Source organism: Schistosoma mansoni, chromosome 1 (assembly GCF_000237925.1).
Source record: "Schistosoma mansoni strain Puerto Rico chromosome 1, complete genome".
Classification (NCBI taxonomy): Eukaryota; Metazoa; Platyhelminthes; class Trematoda; order Strigeidida; family Schistosomatidae; genus Schistosoma; species Schistosoma mansoni.
Genome location: NC_031495.1, coordinates 47,184,372 through 47,207,375, shown reverse-complemented (window position 1 = coordinate 47,207,375; position 23,004 = coordinate 47,184,372). Strand labels below are relative to the sequence as shown.

The window sequence follows — 23,004 nt, the reverse complement described above, 5'->3', positions numbered from 1 at the left end:
CACCTTACTGCCGTCAAACCTCTGTAAAGTCAGCAGTACGACTTCACCTTTGGACCTTGGTTTTGCTGCTTTTAGTCTTACTGCTCTTCAACTGACCTGCCTGGGATCGTAGGACCTTGAGGGGTGATCGTTCCAGCAAGTATAGCCCAACTAGTTCATCATGATAGGCAAGCCCAACCACCACGTCAAGGTAGCAGCAACGGTCGATGTAGATGCTATTTGGTACCAAATCACTTGGAAGATCATTCATGAAACTCTGATTTAGGCATTTCACTCCTAATCACCAGACGTTTGATTCTGTCATTTATTGCAATTTGAATACTTCGTTGTAGCCTTCACTTGGGACGTTTGATTCATAGTTCAACCAACAAATATGTACGTAGTTGGTGGTAGCCTTCATATTTCTTACTTATTTAATGAAAAAAGACTTGAATAACAATCTGTCCTCTCATATGGTTAGGGTTGGAATTAAATGTACATAAAGGACTGTTTTTAATCACCGTACCTAAGCAAGCATTCAACGCTCTTTTACTATTATTATTATTATCATTATTGTTATTATTATTATTATTATTATTATCACTATTATATCATAGCATAATCTAGTTACAGAATTTCAATTCTCTTTATCACACAAAGCTGAATACTCACTTTTTTATTACCTCCATTTCTCTTAATTTCAAATCTTAATTATCGATTTGTGGCTTATGACACTTATCAGTTATTTTTACTGAAACTTTAAGTAACTCAAGAGGTCAGCCAAGAGATATTTTCTCGGCAATCTCATTTTCAGAGCTGTACATATACGGTTGTCGTAACTTATATGATAGTTGGTTGGATTAATTTGAATTTCATTTCTTTTTCGAAAAGAATATGATTCAGTGAACAAGTTTTAAATCACCTCCACATCCACACTTACTCATTGTCCATGTGTCGACCACTAATTTAATCATTTATTTATTTATTGATATGACTCATTTTTGATTGTATTTGCAGGATATAACAAGGGTAACTCACTTTAGTCTTTAGCTACATCCTGATATGTTTAGACGTTTTAGCCCGGTAATTCGTTGGTGGCTTTAGAAGGAATTTCTCTCAATTACGATTGCTTGTCCCTTAACAGTTACTTCGAAAAAGAGGTTGACAAGATCAGGCACCGAAGTTACAGAGTCTTTTGGCCAAAACAAGGAACACGTAATTTTGAAGTTGGCGCATAAAAATAGTACTTTTCTGCAGTCTTGAATACTGGTCTTTTCGATGGAGGACACACCGATAGAGATAAGTTTTAGGAAGGCTTCCTAATTTACACCAGGCTACAGCTTCTCAAGCCAGTAAGGTTAAATGACACATATGGCTTTGGAGTAGTAATTGCTCTTGAAAAGCTAGTATTTAATGAGTTTAAACAGGTCAGAACCTACAACAAAAATCAACTGCTGAACAAGATAGTAAAGAAAATATGGGAAACATAAGAAAAGTACATAGATATCAAGTGATATAAATCAAAGTTATTCACACTAACCCAAAATTCTCTGTAGATTATACTATTTTATTATGTTTTCAACTTTTATCACGATTACTTACGATAAAACAAAAGTGGATTTGTGGACATTGATGGTTAGTATTTTTTAAAGTCGTATAACGGTGCTATAGAAATATCTGGACAATATTGATGTTAATGGTTATGCTGCAAATAGTTATTGTTGGTTTCTGAAATGTGACATTGTAAGTCATGCCTTGTAGTTCAGTTTATGAAAAATACAATATGGAACATAATAACATTCAATTATTATTTAGTTTTATAGATAACTGTGTTTTTCTAATTTTTTTCCATTTCTGTTGTGCCATATGAAAGCCGGAACGTTTCATTACATCTTGTTCATAATAATAAAGTATTCTAACAGTTGAGAGTCGATCAGTCCTTTATATATTTTGTAACTCAACATTACACCTATCATAAGTAAACGATAATGTTCAATGAGAAATTTTTGAAATCCAGTTGTCGTTTTGTAGATTTTATGAAACAGTCTTCGATCTCATGGGTTTGGTAAATATGTCTCAACTCTTAGCCCACTTTGAAACTATCCTCTTCTTTGAGTACATTGTTGTAAACGTTTTTTGATTTTTTTCAGATTTGGATCTTACGTGTTCAAAAGTTAAATTTTCCATGTCATATGTCACAGATGACCAAAAGTCTAAGAATTCTGAATCAGAATTAGAACAGGTTTTCACCTATAATGATGATTTGAATTTAGATTCAATGTCTCAATCTGGTGCACTTGAATTAGGTGAAAGTCCTATATTCTACAGTCGGAAAAGGACATCATCTCCCATGTATTCACCTTCTCAACCACCTAGTCCAAATTGTAAACATCGTTCCACTAATTTACGTCGGGCACGTTCTCTTGCAGATACATCCTGTAAACTTCAATTAAACTGTGATGATGTAAATGATGTGATAAAAGACATTGGTAATGAAAATAACAAAGGGGAACCTTCTGATTTTGTTAAAGATGTTAGTTTTACCAAAAGTGAATTAAAAGAAATGATAAAATTTGCTGAAAAAGATTTATCTAATTTATTAAATTTAACCGATACCAGTATCCTGCATGGACACGTTTCACTTACTACTGTTTCGTCTGATTTTATACTTTCAAGAGAATGTGAAATGCAATTAGAAATGTACTATGTAATATTTGGAGAATTGAGAGCTTTCCAATCAACTAATGATGGACCTAATAATGATGTAATGATTGTTTTTGAAATAATGTTTGGTTTTATAGATTTAGACTTATTTATTCTTTAATATTTCTTTTCTTATGTGTCATTTCGACAGTAAATTTCACTTACACTTATTATTTATACTTTGTCGGTTTTTTGGTATATCCTTATTAGCTATGTGAATAGGGTACTGATATTTCAATGAAATAACGGTCTGATAAACTAGATTAATATTTCTCGTCTTCAGACATATAGGTGTTGCTGGGAACCGAGTACGAGCATATACTTATACTTGGTTACTGGTTTGCTCTTTGTGTGCTTTTGTTTTAAAAATTTATTTATTTATTTATTTTAACACATAAATATTGGTACAAAGGGGCATCAGATAAATATGCGCCACACAAATCTTTTTTGATTTGTGTGAGGGCTGTGATACTGCCCGGGTGCCCAAACCGAAGCAGGTGGTTTTCTTAGGGGGCCACACCCGAAGCCTTTGACCTAAAGATTTGATCCACAGGGCAGTGAAGCATCGTAAGGAGATGCAGTCCGATGATAGTCGGTGACCGACGATTGATTCATACACCATTTGTTCCATTAGGATACTGGAGCCCATGTACACCATTTGTTTGGAATCAGGGTTTTCCAACTCCCCTAGGTGAACTTACCGTGTCCACCAACCCGGTTAAAGCGCTAGGCATTCGCTTTTCGTTCTCTCAGTTTCATAAACAATACCCCCACTACGAGAAGGCAGTGAGTAGGACTTCCCTGGCAGTGGTTGTATACGCGTGGCCATATGAGAGCATTTCGAGAGGGAGGGCGGACTCTCCCCACTCTGGGCCGTACCAGGGCATTTGGGGGTTATCTCTGTTTCATTAGTTCTCAATTGATGTTTGATGCTTATTTCACTTGGTGTTAATAAGTTTTTGTTAACCCCATGTAATGGATCAATAATAATCTGTAGGTTTATTATTTAACTGGTATTTTTAAAACTATTTCCTATCATAAAATATTCCGTAGATTGGAAATCTCCAACAGTTAATTTACTAACTTAATTACCTATTTTTTGCATGTAATTAGCAGGCCACGAGAATTTCTTCCTTCTCAAACTTACAGTTGAAACCACAGGAGGCTAAATAAACGATCACAAGTACTTTCATCATTCAGATTCATAATTCACATGTTTGTCCAAGTGGTATACTAGATCGTACAACCTACTACAGTTTATAATTTACATTAGGTATATAATTAGGTTTTGTTACAAAGCAATGTATAAGTCACTTATTGTTGACTATTCTTCAGTTGGTAAACGACAGGACAACAATTAATGGATCAAAAGACAACTTTCAAATTCAACTATGTAAAAAAATGTGTCGTATAATAACTCTACTAAATACTCATTAGAAGTAGACAAGCTAATGGAATAAAGGATATAACTAACGAAGTTTCATATTTTACTTTTCACACTCTAACAATTGATCAATCATTGAGTATTGAGCAATGTTGCGTTTGTTTGGTCCTTTTAGTGCTCATGGAACTCTGTCGATCAAGTTACCATGTGGCGAGGGTTTCCGGCCAACTACCTTAATCTACCTGACATTTTCAAGGAGTGTATGCAGTGTCTAATTGCCTAGATTAGTGGCTATACTACATCTATCCCACAAATGCTCTGGTACGGCCGAGGGTGGGAAGTCCGTCCTCCGTCTCAAAATGCTCTCACCTGGCCACACCTATAAAGCCACTGCCAGGGAAGTCCTACTCACTACCTTCTTGCGGTGGGGTGTTTTTAACGAAATTGAGAAGATGAAAAGCGAATTTCCGATGTTTAAGCTGGGTTAGTGGATATGGATGATCCACCTAGGGTAGTTGGAAAACCCTGATTCCAAACCATTGGTGCGCATGGGCTCCAGAATCCTGAGGGAACAAATGGCATATGAACCTATTATTTGTCACCGACTACCATGGGACTGCATCTCATAACGTTTCATACAATTAGTTTCCTTTATGAATTTAAATAAAGCCAGGACAAATACTGATGCAGAATAATATGAATTCATTATATTTCGTGACGAGAAACCACGAAATATAATGAATTCATATGAATTTAAATGTAATTTAACATATTTTTCCATCCAACTAGCATCATTAAATACAAACCCATTTAATGAATGATAAAACCATCAAAGTATATTAAGTGTGAAATAAATGATTCTTTATGGTATGGTAGTGAAATGTAGTTTTCAGTTTGGAATAAGTATAGTTGTTGTTTAGGAAAAAAATTTTATGCCAAAAATCCAAGCGTATTACTACTGCCTTGATTGGCGATAAAATAATATTTGAATCGCCAAGAAATCACGGAACTGAAAATGTACTGTATTTTAGATGCCATAGCTATGTATAGATGTCTTTAGAAATAATCGGTTCAACTAATCAGAGTACGATATATATATTTGGCTCCAAACAATGTATCAGCATTCCTGTTGTTTTGTTCTTCATATAAATCACATGTTAAGATATCCTTTTATTGAGTCATCATTCCTCCTTACATGATTTTTCTTTCTTTCCGTTGATAGAACTTCTTATTCAAGTACAATTTTCCAAACCCAGCTTTGAGTCGTACTTTTTCATCTTAAGGGAAATAACCCTACCCAGCTTCCCAAGTATAATGGTTAGAGGTTCAAGTCGTTCTTTATGTGTTTATATTATGGCGAATGGTCATTTTCTCTGACCCAACATCGACCAGCGCCTAATAATTAAATCTGTATCTGACAGATTTATTCTCTGTAACTAAATTATTGACAAGTTCTCATGAAATGTAAACCTCGCAAGTACTTTCCTAAATAGGAATTATAATTCCAAACTTTAGGAGTCTTATTGTTCTACTAGGTATTATGATTTTATTATTTTCATCCGCTCTTTTACTTACCATTTTATGAACGGTTTATACAACATTGAACTCATTTTCGCTACTTGACGGTGGCTGTCTTTGTGTTTTTTGTGGATTAATTTGTATAAATGCGTGAATACATTAATTTCTAAAAAAGTGAAAAGCACTTTTGATCATTTTTATTTTCAGTTATACAGTTTTGAATTAATTGTATTCAAATACTTGTAACCGTAGTCCAAACGTCACTTCACTTTTGTCTATTTAGCCAAGTAATATCATATTAACCATCAAATAAACAACACAACTTAAAGCCGATTACAGAAAAATACATACTTGAAGAAGTGGTCTTGTGAAATCCTTTTTTTAACTAGACAGAATCGTGACTTTTAGTACTAAATTGAAATAATCTATTGATGTTTGCTTTAACGAATGCTAACAATAGGGATGTAATATTTGATTAACCTACGTAAAGCTCCTAATATCTCATTAAGACGTGTTCAGTTCTCAAGTGTGAAGTTTTTTCATATGATTGAATCACAAACAGCTTGGTAAATTTCATATCACCACATTCATATGGTTCGAGAAATTCAAGTATATACTTACATTTATTGTGGCAGACTAGGCTGAACCACTTTAATGCTGTACAACTAACGCATTCACTATATATAGTAACGAACAAATTAGGTATGTTTTAATTCATAATTCATCTACAATGCATTTGGAATAAACGAACTATTTAATTAACTAATGCTATCTCTGACAGTTACGCTTGTAATACAACGTGTATTATTGCAGAGTAGGGGTGTATTTAGAGCAATATCAAGGATCGCCCACTATGAATCCAAACATCTAAGATATAAATCGAAGTTCCACGTCTAGTGAGAAAACTTTCTAGTTAAAATCCAACTGGAAACAATTCCATTTATAACGTCAGATATCTTTATTATTCCCTTAGTTCTTTAAGAGATATATTCATTTTTGTTTTAACTATGTACCATTTAAAAAAATATAAGTCGTTAATCTTCACGTGTTTTAAAGTTATCAATTGAGTTGTTACTTGGAATATTTACACTCAGGTCATTACAATGTTTAAATGTGGACCGGGAAAGGCGGTTGGACTTTTGGGACTGATAACCGGTGAACCAAATATTTATGGCATACAAGCTACTACAAAAGCTATTGTAGCTGTTTTATCCCGTGAGACATTTTACTCTGTAGTTCGTCAGTATCCTAAGGCTTTGTTCAGTGTTACTCATATTATTTCTTCTCATTTATCACCGTTATTTCATCAACTTGATTTTGCTATGGAATGGTTGTCTGTTAAGTCAGGAAAGGCTTTATATAAGTAAGTAGCATTCAATCATTTTATAATTGAAATATGTTTTTGTGTTTAGTATCTCTATTTATCGTTGTTTTTTTGTTATTATTGTACAGCTGATTGTATGTTTGATAGCGAAAGTTCGTACATTTTTCACACCGATTTCGTAAACCGATATACTCACAGGTCTCAAGCGTTTAGAGTTATTATTTTATCCGGTAAATGCATCCGAACTGTTACACAATTTATTCTATTGAATTATGTTTATGATTCTCTTTTCATTTGATCGATTGAAAATACTACGTATTGGAAGAGAATACAAACAAGCAAGTAATATGTAGTTATATTGTTATCGATCAAACAAACTGATGTATGCGTTCTACGAAGTCATTATTATTCTGCTTTTATGTATCTTTTCTCAAATAGTGTTCCTTTATTTGTGACGAAGCTATGTAAATGTACTCATATCTCAAACAGTTGTGTTTTATTTTGCTATGGTCGTTGAGTCTCGGGAGGTTCCACTCGCTTTGAATCACAGTATGTGAATAATGGATTTAGGTAACGGTGGTGTGGATCTGTTGCCTGGAGAAAGACTTTTCGACCTTGAGTATGGGGATGATATTGTCTTACTGTGCGGTGATACCCAAGCCATGCAATGTGCACTTAATCAGTCGGCAGTCAGTGCCCGTAGGTATGGTATATGTTTTGCACCTTCGAAGTGCAAAGTAATTTTACAAGACTGAAAGGACCCTGACTTTACACTCACCCTGGGTAGTGAGCAGATAGAAGTGGTCGAGAACTTCGTGTATCTGGGTAGCTGCGCAAGTACTGATGGTGACGTGAGTGATGAGATCGATTCACGTGTAGTGAAAGCCAGAGCGGCTTATGCTAATCTGGGCCATCTTTGGCGCCTTCGTGATGTTAGTCTGGCTGTAAAAGGTCGGTGAGAGCAGTTTCGCTCTAGTCTTGTGAAACCTGTCTTCTCCGAGTTGAGGATTTTAGAAGACTCTCTGTGTTTGATCATCGTTGTCTCCGAAGGATTGCTGACATTCAGTGGCAACACCATGTTAGTAATGCAAAGGCTCAGCATCGTGTGTTCGGGTACAGCGACGATAATTCATTTAGTGTCACTATCTCAAAACATCGACTTTGGTGGTTTGGACATGTTCTTCGAATATCATCCCAGAGAATTCCACGTCGTGCATTATTTACCTACGCTGCGACTGGTTGGAAAAAGCGGAGAGGCGGTCATTGTATGACATGGTGTCGTGTTATGAAAGAAAGCTGTACAGGACTGGCTTCTGTTGATCGTTCACGACTTCCTGGTTGGGATCCTAGAGATGATGCAACACAGTGGCTTGAGATGTTATCAGATATGTCAGTCAGTCAGTCAGCTACAACGTAGGACCAGGCACATATATGCATCGGTCCAAGTTGCCATACCTCATTAGCACAACAAGATAAACACCGAATTCAGACATGGCTCAGAATAGAAGCCAGTGGCGATCCTGCTGTAAATTTGTTTTACTTCATAAAAAAATGAACGTAACTTCTTTAACTGGAGGAATTTTTTTTAGCTATACCTTTGCTAACTGAACTGCTTCTTCCATTATTATCATTTCCCTCTCATACACTAACTTCTATTCGTTGTTGTTCTCCTTTTTCTTATACTCACCTTAAATTCTTTACTTCTTCACGTTCTCATTGTTATTGTGTAGCGCATATGTATTTGGTACCTCTTTGTATGAATATTTATCTGTTCAAATAAATAAATAATTAAATATTTCATGTTATTATCAGAGGGGGTTTTGTGGAGATTTAGTATTTTCTGATAATAATAATCATATGCTCACTAGTGACTGACTCCGAGAGGTCAATCCTGGAGTTCTAGTGAGAAGCAGTAACCAATGAAGTTCAAACGATGTCTGTTGTAAGATAGGAACTAACTGAAGACAATTGGTGAACGGTCGCTCAACTTCGTGGATTGGTTGGAGTTATACATAAACACCATCGGATGCCGGCTCAGTGGTCTATTGGTTAAGTGCTCTGGCGCGAGACTGGTAGGTCCTGGATTCGAATCTCGCGAGGCGAGGTCGTGGATGCGCACTGTTGAGGAGTCCCATAATAGGATGAGACGGCCGTCCAGTGCTCCCAGGTTTTCCTTGGTGGTCTAGCTTCAATTGACTCACGCTTGCAGCTATGAAAATATTTGATGAACTCTAAAATCTGAAGCATTCATTGTGATGTCCTAGTTATGAATGCATTATGAAGTTTGATCACATTTTGTAACGGCTATATGACACTAGTGATATAACCTCATATCGCATATCATAAACAAGTCTAAGCTATTATCTTTTTTATAGTGGTTGAAATATATTTCGTTATCTATCATTCAGTTTACTGATGCAATGATTGTAAAGTTACTGAGGTCACAAAATCAAACCGTTCATCTCTTCTATTAACTGGTCAGGAATGTAGTATGAATAGTCCAAATTGTATTAATTCAAGACGAGAATGGGGTTTAAGGCTATTTACAGTTCATAAAATTATCCATTTTATTCATTTACATACCTGATTGTCAACGTTTACTGGAATTACATTTAGCTGCATCGCTAATATATTTGACCTCTTTTCTCAATCCAGAAAAATTGATAAGGTATTATCCTATTTAGCTTTCGATAATGTAATAAGAAGACGAAGATTATCAGAACTATGTATTACACTATCGAAATTTATCAAAGGGACTAATTGCTTTAAATTTCTATTTAGCTTTGTTAATCGACAGGATTAGGATTCATTTTATGTTGAACACCAAAGTACTTCAATTGGTACATCTCTGACTTTTTCAGGTCAAGATTTCGATCGCATGTTTCCATTCATCCTTAATGGTTTTATTTAGGGAGTATTTATCAGATAACTCTTCTAAGACAATCTAATGTTTACAGTCATGTCAAGGTAACCTTATCCCGTTATGAGTCTTAGAGTGCGTGATTCGGAACAACATTAGACTAGTGCACAGAAAACGCGAAAAAACCCAGCCGAATATAGAACATATTTCTTATAATTCTTGACCCAACCCCCAATAACTGGAAAGACGAGAGGAAATAGATATTTCGTTACCACTCATTATGACAATGATGTGGGAAAAACACGTCTGTATTTGTTGAATGTCCTTGAGAGTCGATCATTATTAGTACGAGCTTCGTAGTGCCGAATCCAGCTGAACGCATGTGGTTTGTAAATTATAAGCCGTGATTCAAATAACCATTCCTTTAAGACTCATTCAGGTCGAATTATTTGGAAACAGTGCGTCTCCTATACATGTTCATTTTTCTAAATCTTAGTGACTACTCTTCCCCCTCTTAAACTGGTAGACTTCTCAAACACACTAACTACTGAATCATACTTTAGTGTTACTCGTTATTCGTGCATATTGTTTCCGAGACTTAGAGTACTATATGGAGATGTGGTATTTAACTTAATATTGGTGTGTCTTTGTGGTCACTAAGATTTACCTCATAACTGTTTAGGTATTGATTATTAGATCCTATGAAATTAGATATCTGATTAAATTAGAGAACCTTTTTATCTTGACTAGGCCTTATTCGGCATTTCCTTATGATTTGTATACTTGAGCTTTATGAAGTGAATTTTACCCCCAGAACATCTATATATTATGGTGTGACTTCATGGTTGGAGATATTCAACACAGTAAGGTTAAAGTCATTTATTTATTAGTATTTCTCCATAGAATTGCGAATTCAATTGTTGTTCAGTGTTTTCATTCCATGTGTACTGATAAAATCTGCCTAAGATTGTTTTGAAAAAGAGAATGCTTTATCTTTTAGTTCCTGAAAAATGAGTGTCCTGTGCATTTTCCTGTTTATTTCGGGTAAACGGTGACTTCATTTGTGATCTGTTGTGGACTAAGTCTCTTACAATTGTAAAAAACCTTCAATTTCATAGCCTTGCAGGAAAAATGTGTTCACTAGTGAAGGTAGGAAATTTCGACGTATTTTAAGGCAGTGTATAATTTACCCTTAGTGAATTGTTTCACCCCTTGTTATCCTTATAATTTTATTCAGAGTGTATCCCATTACATATAATGTTATTGTCACCTTTTTTCAGGAAAGGAGACGTCTCAAATCACGTTTATGTAGTTTTAAGTGGTCGATTAAGACAAGTCGATAATATGCCTGATGGAGGTCATCGTATAGTCAGTGAATTGGGGCGTGGTGATCTCGTTGGTTTTCTTGAAGTCATTAGTCAGCAACCACGAATATCTACAGTTATGGCGATCAGGTATGAGAATTGCTTTGATCTGTTCACTTGAAGTAACTAACTTCTTAATGCCTTTTCTGCCTAGTGATAATGAACTACCTTTTCTTGACTAATGAAAACATTTATAATCATAATCCATAATCGATGTATAATTTTATTTTTTGTTTCCTCTTAAAATAAATACTTATGAATGTTAGTCAGTTGCTTATTCAATACAGATTTCATTCTTGTTATATTGTGTTGAAAAAACAATATTCTATTTCTGGATCCGTTTAACTAAGAATATCTGCGTTTTAATGATTCATTTAAAACATATCTCATACACTTGCAACGTTTCTCAAAAGGTTTAGAAGATTACAGTTTGATAGCATCTTCAACGAACAAAATTGTGTCATTGATTGTTACTCTAAACCATATCTGTAGGTGTAGACCTGATGGTTAAAACCTTCACAATTGCCGTAAACTATATTTCGGTGTATTGGACTACATGGTCTTAAATCGGTAGAATTATTTCAGTTGCCCTCAGTATCTTTCTCGTAATTTTGAGTTTACTGTTATTCCATACTTTTCATTAATCTATCTCATTTGTTTCCTTTCACCTGTATTTTTCATGCTTAGATTGATATTTTTGCCTAGTGTTGTTTCTCATTTTATGCTTCTCATTTTGCTGATTTTCTCTACTTGTTTCTGTGCTGATGTAAGTCCTTTCAACTTGACGAATACATATTCATCCAAGATTGTTCATAGATAATCAATGATTAACCAATTAATATAACATGCAATAGAAGTATAGGCAAAGATGGATGGTAGTTAGCAGGGAGCCCAGGATGCGCGTTTCATCCTATTTGGGACTCGTCAGCTGGACGTAACTGCATCCTAGAGTTGATGTCCACTCTGGGACTTGAGCCCAGTACCATTCGCTTCAAACGTCATCACATTATCCACTTAGCTACTGAGTCCTGATAGCCACTAGCTTGTGCAATGGGATGAAGTTTAAATTCATTTAGTATTGTTTGTTTAAATCTTCCCATTGATGTTTATGACTTCAATTGATCAGTCTCTTATTGGCATACATGCATTCTTTGCGGATTGCCTCGATACTGCACATATGTCAATAAGAGACTGATCAATTGCAGTCATAAACATCAATGGTAAGATTTAAACAAACAATACAAAATGAATATACAATAGAAATTCTGTATTAATCGTTTTTAAATAATCTTTAATAATGAACATCAGGTAAAGTTCTATAAAGTACTGATAATTTTGGTGTAATATGGAAGGATAACATTCAGATGATTATTTAACAATGATACACGTGTTATAACAAATGATATTTATTCAGTAAATTGTAATTTCATTTTGTTATCACAAATTATTATGAATATTGACTAATGAAATTTATTTACTTTATCATTGAAAGACTGAACTAATTATTATTTATATTCTTCCTTACCTAGAATAATTAGAATTTATGCATATTAATCCTTGTAGGAGTAAATAAACAATTAGTCTAAATTCAATTAGTATTATTTGTTTGAATCTTCCCATTGATGTTTAGGACTGCAACTTGTCAGTCTCTAATTGGCATATGTGCATACTGTGTGTATTGCCTCGATATAGCTTTAATTCACAAGCATTGTAAGCAAAGATGGATAGTGACTCAGTAGCTGAGTGGATAACGCGATGGCGTTTGAAGCGAACGGTACTGGGTTCGGGTCCCAGAGTGAACACCAACTCTGAGGTGCAGGTACATCCAGCTGACGAGTCCTGAATAGGACGAAACGCGCTTCCTGGATTCCACTGCTAGCCACTATCCATCTTTGCTTACAAAACAATTAGTCTGTCAAATCAATCAATAAAATAAAAATGAAGTATATTTATTGTTTAAATTCACTTTTCCCATGATATACATCTAGATTATGTTTCTTTATAGTTGTCAATAAGGAGCTTTAAGCCATTTTGTGAAAATACGATATGAAAAGAGTATTTCTAATTTTTTCGATATGGTGAAAAAGTTTTGTAGCTCTAGTGATGATAGTAAGACATTAAATAGGAAGAATTTAATGTCTTACATCAACTCGGCGCCCAAATACTGTGAAACTATTCGCTCTAATTTAGACGAAAGTTCTTATAGTGATGATAGTGTTCTGCATAAGAACAATGAAAGTTTCATGATTAAATTATCCAAGTTAGAAACTTCATCAAAATCTTAATTTCTTTGTTTAAAAAACATAGTTTATACATTACTGAACATCACATCGATTGGTAGTGGTAAAAACATTTTAGAAACAAAGTTTGATGTTTATTGATCTGTCTATGAATAATTTTCTTTTATTTTTAATTTTATAAAATAGAGATTCAGAATTGGCTCAAAATCCCTCACATTTACTCCATCATCTTAAGAATAAATTTCCACAAGTTTTAACTCGTATTATTCAATTATTATCGGATAAATTATTGGGGAATTTAACAACTAGTTCTAGTACGGCCAGCCAATTGGGTATGCCACTTCTACATATGACCAGTACAAATTCTTTAGTTACCGGTGGATTAGGTTATACAACTGGTGGGAATTCTAAATTGGATGTTTTATATAGTCCATTGAATAGTGGTGTTATGACTAATCTACGTACAATTGCTGTATTACCTACTACAACGGATATTAATGCTGAAGCGTTCACTTTGGAATTACAACATTCTATGAGTTCGATGGGATCATCTGTTCGTCTTACTTCAGGTATTTAATGGTTTTTCTACTTCATCGTAATTTCATTTATACTGGTAAACTTGAATGCTTTTTTTCTACATTTGTTGGTTTTCATGTGTGTGCAAATTTCTGGGTTTATTCTCGTTGCTGATAAATTTATTTCAACGAAATTTTGTGTTATCACTATTTATTGAATTTGAGTACATACTTTTGTTGTTAATTTATTTCCTGCTTAATACGATTATCTCGTTTGTCATATTCATTTTTATGGATTCTGGTTTACTTGTCGAAATGATAAATAAAACACTGGTCAATTTATAATCCTATATGATGCAATATGACCGAGTGATAAACTCTAACGAGAATGAATCGTCTGGTTTTTCATATTCTTCGAAAGTATCTAACTTCATAACGATAAAAAAGAATGAAAAATTTGCTATGGACTATTAAGTATATTCCTTTTTCTATCCTTTCATCCAACAAGATTGATTGTTAGTTACTGGGCGTGTGATTAGTTCACATGATGTACTATCCAAAGGTTTTTGAATATAGATTGAGTTTTGGAATCAGGTTTCTGTACGTCTTATTGATTCGTAAACATAAAAGTAGTTCCGTTTGAGAAGTGTAAAGCATTAATTTTATATTATTTTATGGTGAATTTGCTTCCTCCTGATCGGTATATGCGTGCTGTAAGAGGAGGTTTGGCTCAAAGCTTTAAATAATCAATCACTTTCCATTACGAACTGACAATAGCTTCGGAAAATAGTTGAAAACCAATGTGTATCACTTAGTCGTTTCATTTTTTAACTTTAATCTCGTCGAGGGTACACAACTATTACCCTTCTATAAATCGAAACTAACTTCAAACTGAGTAATATCCACATACCCCTTATATTAATATTAAAATGTTAACTAATGACTAACCTTGAGAATCGTCTATGTTCCAGTAAAGAGCCTTGAGCCATGGAGTTCATGTATATCAAGATTAATACAGAAAACACTGATTAGGTTAAATGATACTGAAGTTACGTTTCAAGTCGACTGAATAGTTTAAAGGCCCTGTGCTCCCAGCAAGACCTGTAGTCCCTGCACTTTTTCCTTTCTGAGGTTAAGAGTAAGGATTGCTGCGGAGTTCCAAATTAGGACAGAAGAATTATTCTCTGCGCTATGATTTTCACTGGTTTGATAACGTATTTCAATTTATAATGATGGCCAAATTCAAATTGAACCATCCCTAAGGAATCATCTTACTCGTTGAAAACTCAAAACCTCAGTGTATTTTGATGTATTAATCCGAATACTATTTTTTCGGGTCTTATTTAATTTACTGATCATACATAACCCCAGTAACTATGTATGATTACGTAATAGGTTTATTTTAAAGTTTCAAATTCTTTATGTTAGTTGCAGAAATAATTATTTCTATTAAAATGCATCCTTTTAACACATAATAAGTAGTTGCAATTTTTCATCATCCCATAAACTAAATATTTGGTACTTAGTGACATCACATTTAACATTCTTTTCAATAGTTACAAAGTTATTATTTTAACTGTATTTATTAATTAAAACTTAATATGCTAACACCAGTATCTATTATTTATGCATAATATTGTAATTAATTATTTTCAATAAGTGATGTATTCAATAATGTGAAACTTTTTTTATTGTGTTATGGTATGATTTTTCATTTTACTTTCTACCAAATTATGTTCTGCGTTACTCGATATATGTAGGTAATATATGTATATTTATAGTAATGTAAAAATATTTACAACAAAACTGTGTACCCTAGTATAACAATTTCTTGTTAGCTAGTGATCATATCACAAGTTATCAATATTCACGTGGGAAGTACATATATATACATAGTGATATTTACATCAACTCGTCTTATATGCGTATTGTTTTTTGTCGTTTTTCACATCAGTCAAGCAACGATAATATGTAGGATACTATTGTTTGTTTCTTAAAAAGGTCATATTTTATAGGTAAATATTATGGTTTTTTTTTTAGTTTACACAAAATTGAAAGTGAGGATTTTGTAACGAGAACAGTACTTTTGGGAATTAAGAGGTTTAGACTATTACACGTAGTACATTTATGCAGTTTTTCTCTCCATCCATTGTAGCCCAATTTTTATAATCATATAATATCTGATTGGTCCCAATCACTGATTGTGCCAGTCTATAAGAAAGGACAAAAGTCCTCTTGTGACAATCACAGAGGAATCAGTTTGACTAATATAGTGTCTAAAATATTAGCTTAAATAATACTTGGACGCCTAACCGAAACTCGTGAAGAGCAGACTAGAGAAAACCAGGCTGGTTTTTGACCTGTACGTGGTTGTATACACCAGATATTCACTCTACGTCAGGTCCTAGAACATAGGCACATTTAAACGTCCCACAATAGTCGTATTTCTCGACCTTAAGGCGGCATTTGACTCCGTTGATCGTAAGGTTCTCTGGCAGTGTTTGTTACTGAAAGGAGTACGAAAGAAGTACATTAACCTCGTAAAGGCTCTCTACTCGAACACAACTGGTCGAGTTAGAGCCCATGGCGAACTGTCATCAGAATTGGTTACCTCAAGTGGTGTTCGTCAGGGCTGTCCATTCTTTTCATCTTTGTTTAACTTTGTCGTTGACATGCTTTTAGAAGTAGCACTTTCCTTATATAAATCTCCTGGAGTTGAACTTTTACCGGGAGATTCACTTGTTGACTTGGAATACACCGATGACATAGTTGTATTTGGTGAAGACGCTGACAAAATGCAGAGTTTTGTGACCACTATAAGCAACTATGCAGGCATGTTCGGGATGCGATTCTCCCCCTCGAAGTGCAAAATGTTACTTCAGGATTGGGTTGCATCGACACCTGAACTAATGATAGGGAGTGAAGTAGTTGAGCGTGTTGGCCGCTTTACTTATCTTGGTAGTCTCATCAGCCCTTGTGGTCTGGTGTATGACAAAATCTCAGTACGGATACAGAAGGCTCGTCTAGCTTTCGCCAACTTGCGTCAGGCGAGATATCCGTCTAGCAACAAAAGGACGGGTTTACTGTGCAGCAGTTCGTTCTGTCCTGTTTTATGGCAGTGAAACATGGCCGATAAGAGTAGAGGACATTCGTAGGCTACTAGTATTCGATCATAGGTGTCTTCGACGCATTGCTCGTATATCCTGGGACCACCGGGTAAGTAATGCAGATGTTAGGAAACGGGTACTAGGTAAGGATGGCAAATCGATTGATGAAGTAGTGAAACTTCATCAGTTGAGATGGCTGGGACATGTAATACATGTGCCCAACCACCGACTGCCCCGACGTGCAATGTTTTATGGTGTAGGAGCAGGTTGGAAGAAAGCTAGGGGCGGCCAGACCCAAATGTTGCATAAATCCATGAAGTCACTGACAAGTGGAGTGAGCCATGTCGGTAGATGTAAACTACGTGGTTCGGATGTGCGAGATGATAGCAACCGATGGTTAGGGACTTTGGATGACATAACTCAAAATCGTTTGCAATGGCGCAGGTGCATCCACTCCGTGTTCTCCCAAATTCTAATCTTCTGAATTCTTTATGTCTCTATCTTTTTTCTCTTTCCAAATTTGTTTCACTGGATTATACTCCTTCAATAACATCTTCAAACCCTAATCTCTCACATTAATACTTATACTCTTACTACTTCTACCAATATGAGATTTGAATGGACAACTGCATCTCTGTGCTAATGTGGTATGGCAACTCGAACTGATGTAAGTACGAAGTTCTACGTTGTGACTGACTGACTGAGTGATGTGGTTGTCAGTCTTCAACGGATTTCACGAAGTGTAAACTCATTTTTCTTCGACTGAACACATTCGAAGTTAAATCTAACTTAGAACTTGTACAAAGCTGCCGCCTAATTGTTGGAGCATTCAACCAATAGGTCTGAAGCTCTAATCTTGTTTGTTCATAATTGTTTATTGTCACTGTCGTAGTATAGCTTACTTTCGTAATTTTGAACCAGATTGTAAATTCCTAAGCAGGGACATTGGTGGTAATTCACTTAATTTCTGGTTGTCATCAAATACCAATATTACGCTAACCAAATATCTAAAATCATTAATTTGTCCTTGGGAAATATTACAATTCGATTCAAAAACTGAATGTATCCTCTACAAACTTTCGATGTTTGTTTTCGCACTTGTCACCTATTTAAGAACGTGCATTTTTCTTGGGTAATTAGAAAAAGATTACACTAGCTTAATTTAAATCGAATATCTTTTTATCTCTTTGGTATTTCAATCGTTTGTCCTTCACTAAAAATAAATTCAATTAGATCACTTAATATTCTACTGATTATTTTCATATACTACACATCGATTTTTAATTAAAGCTTATAGCCAATGAAATAAGACGGATTTATCCATAGTTTGCGGCTTTTGATTATATTTTGCTCTCTCTCTCACAAGCTGTAAAAGATTAAGTGACCACATTAAAATTCATTAATTATACTGATTCATTTCTTTCATGATTACGATTGCGTGTATTTATTTGTTTAATTTTTCAGTTCCTAGTTAAGCAAAATTATACCCATGATAAACTAGAATAAAACACTTTAACATTGGTTATCATCCATATTGTCGCTATTATTATGAGTATGGTTATTCATAGCACCTTAATTTGTATTAGGCAGTTGAAGGCATTCAACAAAATTCTCAGGATTTAGATTTAATGCTAATTGTGACTCATCGATATGGTGTATCTGAAACGTTAAAAGGATTGTTGTTCCCTGTTAGATTTGAACCTATTTTATAGAGTGCCAAAATCAGTGATAAGACCACTGGTATAATCTGGCTGTAATTGAATTATCGTAGTAGGCCCTTTTAGTTAGTCTCCTAGTAGTGGGAAGTCGTGTCCCACGAAAATCATCAGTTTGTACAAGATTGCAGATACTCCTTGCTGGCAAATATCAACTAACTTGAAACAAAGGTATATCTCTTTTTACTGATTTCCCGTCTAACGCTAAATGAGGTACAATTCAATGTGAGACATATTGGTCAATGTTCACATTTCTACTTGATCAGTAGCCACTCTATAAACTGTTAAGAGTATATGATATTGCATTGGTTACTATTTAGTGATCAATTAGTGTATCGTTCCTTCCTAATAATATTCTTTGCGATATAGGTACCCAATAAAAATGACATAAACTGTTATAAAACCAACAAATGAGTGTTATATTACTTAATTCTACTAAGAATTTTGTATAAACTAATATCGTTACCTTTTATTGTTTTGTACATAGATATCGTACTGAAACGTTTAGGTTCATGCGCATTCGATAGTGTTAATCAGTATAGACTTAGTACTTGGTTAAGTCATCAAGAAGACTCACATCGTATTGTTTTCTTCGTTTGTGACTGTCAGCGGGTTTCAGCCTGGAATCGTATATGCATTCGTCAAGCTGACTGCATTTTGGTTTTAGCTTTGCATTCGTCTGATCCAGCGCGTCCGTCACCAATAGAGATGGTATTAAAAAATGATCCGACGAAGGTGAGCCCGTTTTTTATGTAGTATAACGTTGGTTACTTGTACGTTTTTCATATGAATAAAAAACATTGTATTTGTTGTTTTTCCTTTACATAGGTTGCCAAAGTACTTATTCTTATGTATCCTTTAGATACAGATTATCCAGAATCCGGTAAAACTGCAGTATGGTTAAATGCTCGACCATGGATTAGTCAACATTATCATATACGTTGTGAACCTCGTGTATTTATACCTCGTTCAAAGTTGAATCTTATCAATTTTTATACTAAAGTATTTGCTCGTGAAAAACCTAATCCACTTTCTGATTTCTCTCGTCTTGCTCGTTACTTAGTAGGTGAGGCTGTTGGTCTTGTTCTAGGTGGTGGAGGAGCAAGAGGTTGTTCACATGTTGGACTGATACGTGCTTTTCAAGTGAGCAATTACTTTTTTTAATAACTTTTGATAACATGTATGTATGCTTTACACTTCAGTAATAATGTTAATGATGGTAAATTGGAATTGTAAAATCTAGTAACTACTGTGTTTATACTGAAATTATTTTTTAAGAAATACTACTACGTTTGCTACTAGTAACTGGAGAATGGATGTTTTAGTAAACAAGTACAAAAATAAATTAACTGGTTAGTAAAAATAATATCCATGGAAATGTGTTACTTCTCATTGTGTCACAGGCTAAGAAATAGTTTCGTTATCAGAAGGGAGTTTTGTGGAGATTTTAGTAATTTTACATAATTGAAATTATGAGTCAATTGAAGCTTCCAGGTTTTCCATGGTGGTCTAGCTTCAATGGACTCATGATTTCAACTATCTAAAATAGTTTCGTCTTTCCATATACATTGTAAGTTCATAATCTTCCATCTTTTAATAATATATCAAAAACCAAAGCATTAAAATCTTTAAAAAGAGGTACAGTGTATATTCTATTGAAAAACTAATGTTATGTTTTTCAGACATTTCTAAAGCTTATGATGTGTAAGTAGCTATCTAATAACTCTCTTTTGTTACTAACTAATCAAAGTTGAAATCATGAGTCGATTGAAGCTAGACCACCATGGAGAACCTGGAAGCACTGGACGGCCGTTCCGTCCTATTATGGGTCTCCTCAGCAGTGCGCATCCACGATCCCGCTCTCGCGAGATTCGAAACCAGGACCTACCAGTCTCGAGTCAGAGCCCTTAACCGATAGACCACTGAGCCGGCCAGTACCCAACGGTGTTAGTGTCTAACTTCAACCGAATCTCGCGAGAGCGGGATCGTGGATGTGCACTGCCGAGGAGTCCCATAATAGGACGAAACGGCCGTCAAGTGCTTCCAGGTTTTCCATGGTGGTCTAGCTTCAATCGATTCATGATTTCAACTTTGAAAAATACTGAAATCTCCACAAAACCCCTTCTGACTAACTAATCAATCGAAATAACAATAATAACAGATGAGGTTATATTTATATGATAATGAATTGGTAGACGATTAAAACGAACTTATTCTCGCTATTTCCATCAGTCATTCAAGGATATTAACTTAAAGATTTCTCATAGAGCCCTGTAACTACTCTGGATTAAAATTTGATCAGTATTACAAATTATTTGTACCAATACGAATGTACATATCTTGGATTTATGTTTTATAACGGATTAATTCGGTATCATGTAATTGGTCTATGTATTTTTGTGGTCTGTTCTTACAAATGTGACCACAGTGAACAAACGTAGTTGTCACATAAAAGATTTCGAAGGTTGTTTGCATCACCTCAGCCTGAAATGATTGAAAAATCAAGAATGTCAGACAGTTATTTCACCTTAGTTTTAGACTCTTAAGTAGTAGATATCCATGATTTCACACGGAATCAAATCATCCAAGATCCCACAAAGAGAATGGTACTGTCACGTCAGTGATTCGAAACCTATTAGTTTATATTTACAACTTTACTCATTGAATGATAATCGTGTGTTCCTTATCTCCGATATGGATTCCACGAAGATGTTGGTATATGTATATCTATATATGTATATATTTGCATACAATATAAAATAGGTAGCTTATTAAATGTTTTAAAAATGTTCCAATAGTTGTATTTTTACTTTTGCGTCAATTTGATATTTGACTGATGTTGCATTAAGATTTTTCTAAAACTATTTATTTTATCTAAAACTATTTTCTAATCTTAAACATAACATTGATAATAAAGATGAGATACATTGTATAAAAAAAATCTATCAATATCATCATTTTTTCAGTGACATCTACTGATTTAAAATACATCATAGATAAGCAGAGATGGATAGTGGCTAGCAATGGAATCCAGGACGCGCGTTTCGTCCTATTTTGGGACTCGTCAGCTGGATGTATCTGCATCTCTGCTTAACATGCTTGTGAATTAAGGCTATATCGAGGCAATACGCACAGTATGCACATATACCAATTAGAGACTGACCAGTTGCAGTCCTAACAAATCGATGGGAAGATTCAAACAAACAATACTAAGTTGAATTTATACATCATAGATAAGTTATAAATATTATCGGCTAAATAAATCATGTTTAGTGGTGTAGTTTTAATGATATTGTTTAATGTAGTAAATTATCAAACTATTATACTATTTTATTGGATGTAAAATATTCTTAATCATGCATTAATATCTGAACTGTACGGGGAATCATTAAACTTTTTACTTTTAAGATTGTACAGGTAATTGTGTGAATCTTTTTCTATTTAGAGATGATATTTATTTTTGAAATTTTTTATTTTTAGAGGGATATTTAAATATTCGTAAAAATTGAATTATTTATTACCGTACTGGGGTTTGTGTTAATGCACATAGCTATGGTTATTTTTAATCTTATACAGTTTACTAATCGAGGGGTTGTGCATTAAAGTTTATGAATCTTAGAAGTCAGAGAATCCAGAAGAAAACTAAATTGACATTCTTGAGTGAAATAGCATCTTTCAATTATATAAGATAATCTCGTTTCCGTGTAAAGCAAACTTCACTTCAAAATTGATGACCGTATGACCGTAGAAAACTTGTACTAAAATTATAGTATTACTTATGATATGAGCGATATAATTATTGTTTTCAAATACCCTTAAACATGCTTAACGTTTACAAGTGTCATGTTTTGTTATTATGATATCTTTTCTTAAAAAAACTTCCGCTTTAATTAAACAGGAAGCTGGGATTCCAATTGATTTAGTTGGTGGTACAAGTATTGGCTCTTTTATGGGTGCTTTATGGGCTGATGAGACTCGTGTTGCACAGTTTACTCAAAGAGCCAGAGATTTCACTAACTGTTTCAATTCTATATGGAAGAAAATAAAAGACTTCACTTATCCTGCAGTGTCGATTTTTTCCGGTAAGAACCTGAAATTATATATATATATATATAATTTATTTGAACACATAAATATTGGTACAAGGGGGCACCAGATATATATATACGCCACACAAATCTTTTTTTGATTTGTGTGAGAGCTGTGATACTGCCCAGGTGCCCAACTGAAGCAAGTGGTTTTCCTAGGGGGCACACCCGGAGCCTTTGACCTAAAGTGTGATCCAAGAGGCAGTA

The 23,004-nt window shown here is 34.4% G+C and overlaps 1 protein-coding gene across 2 annotated transcripts in view; it reads left to right on the top strand.

Annotated features, from left to right (window-relative positions):
* The window catches only part of Smp_171820.1 (neuropathy target esterase/swiss cheese-related protein), a gene marked incomplete at its 5' end in the record, with an annotated part of 56,186 nt that overhangs the window by 5,297 nt on the left and 27,885 nt on the right, over window positions 1–23,004 (top strand). For both annotated transcript variants that reach the window (XM_018794631.1, XM_018794633.1), the window contains 6 exons: window positions 2,130–2,743; window positions 6,679–6,947; window positions 11,049–11,222; window positions 13,559–13,941; window positions 19,197–19,444; window positions 19,538–19,841. In XM_018794631.1, coding sequence (XP_018649024.1) covers window positions 2,130–2,743; window positions 6,679–6,947; window positions 11,049–11,222; window positions 13,559–13,941; window positions 19,197–19,444; window positions 19,538–19,841 — 1,992 coding nt within the window. The remainder of the gene's footprint in view (window positions 1–2,129; window positions 2,744–6,678; window positions 6,948–11,048; window positions 11,223–13,558; window positions 13,942–19,196; window positions 19,445–19,537; window positions 19,842–23,004) is intronic.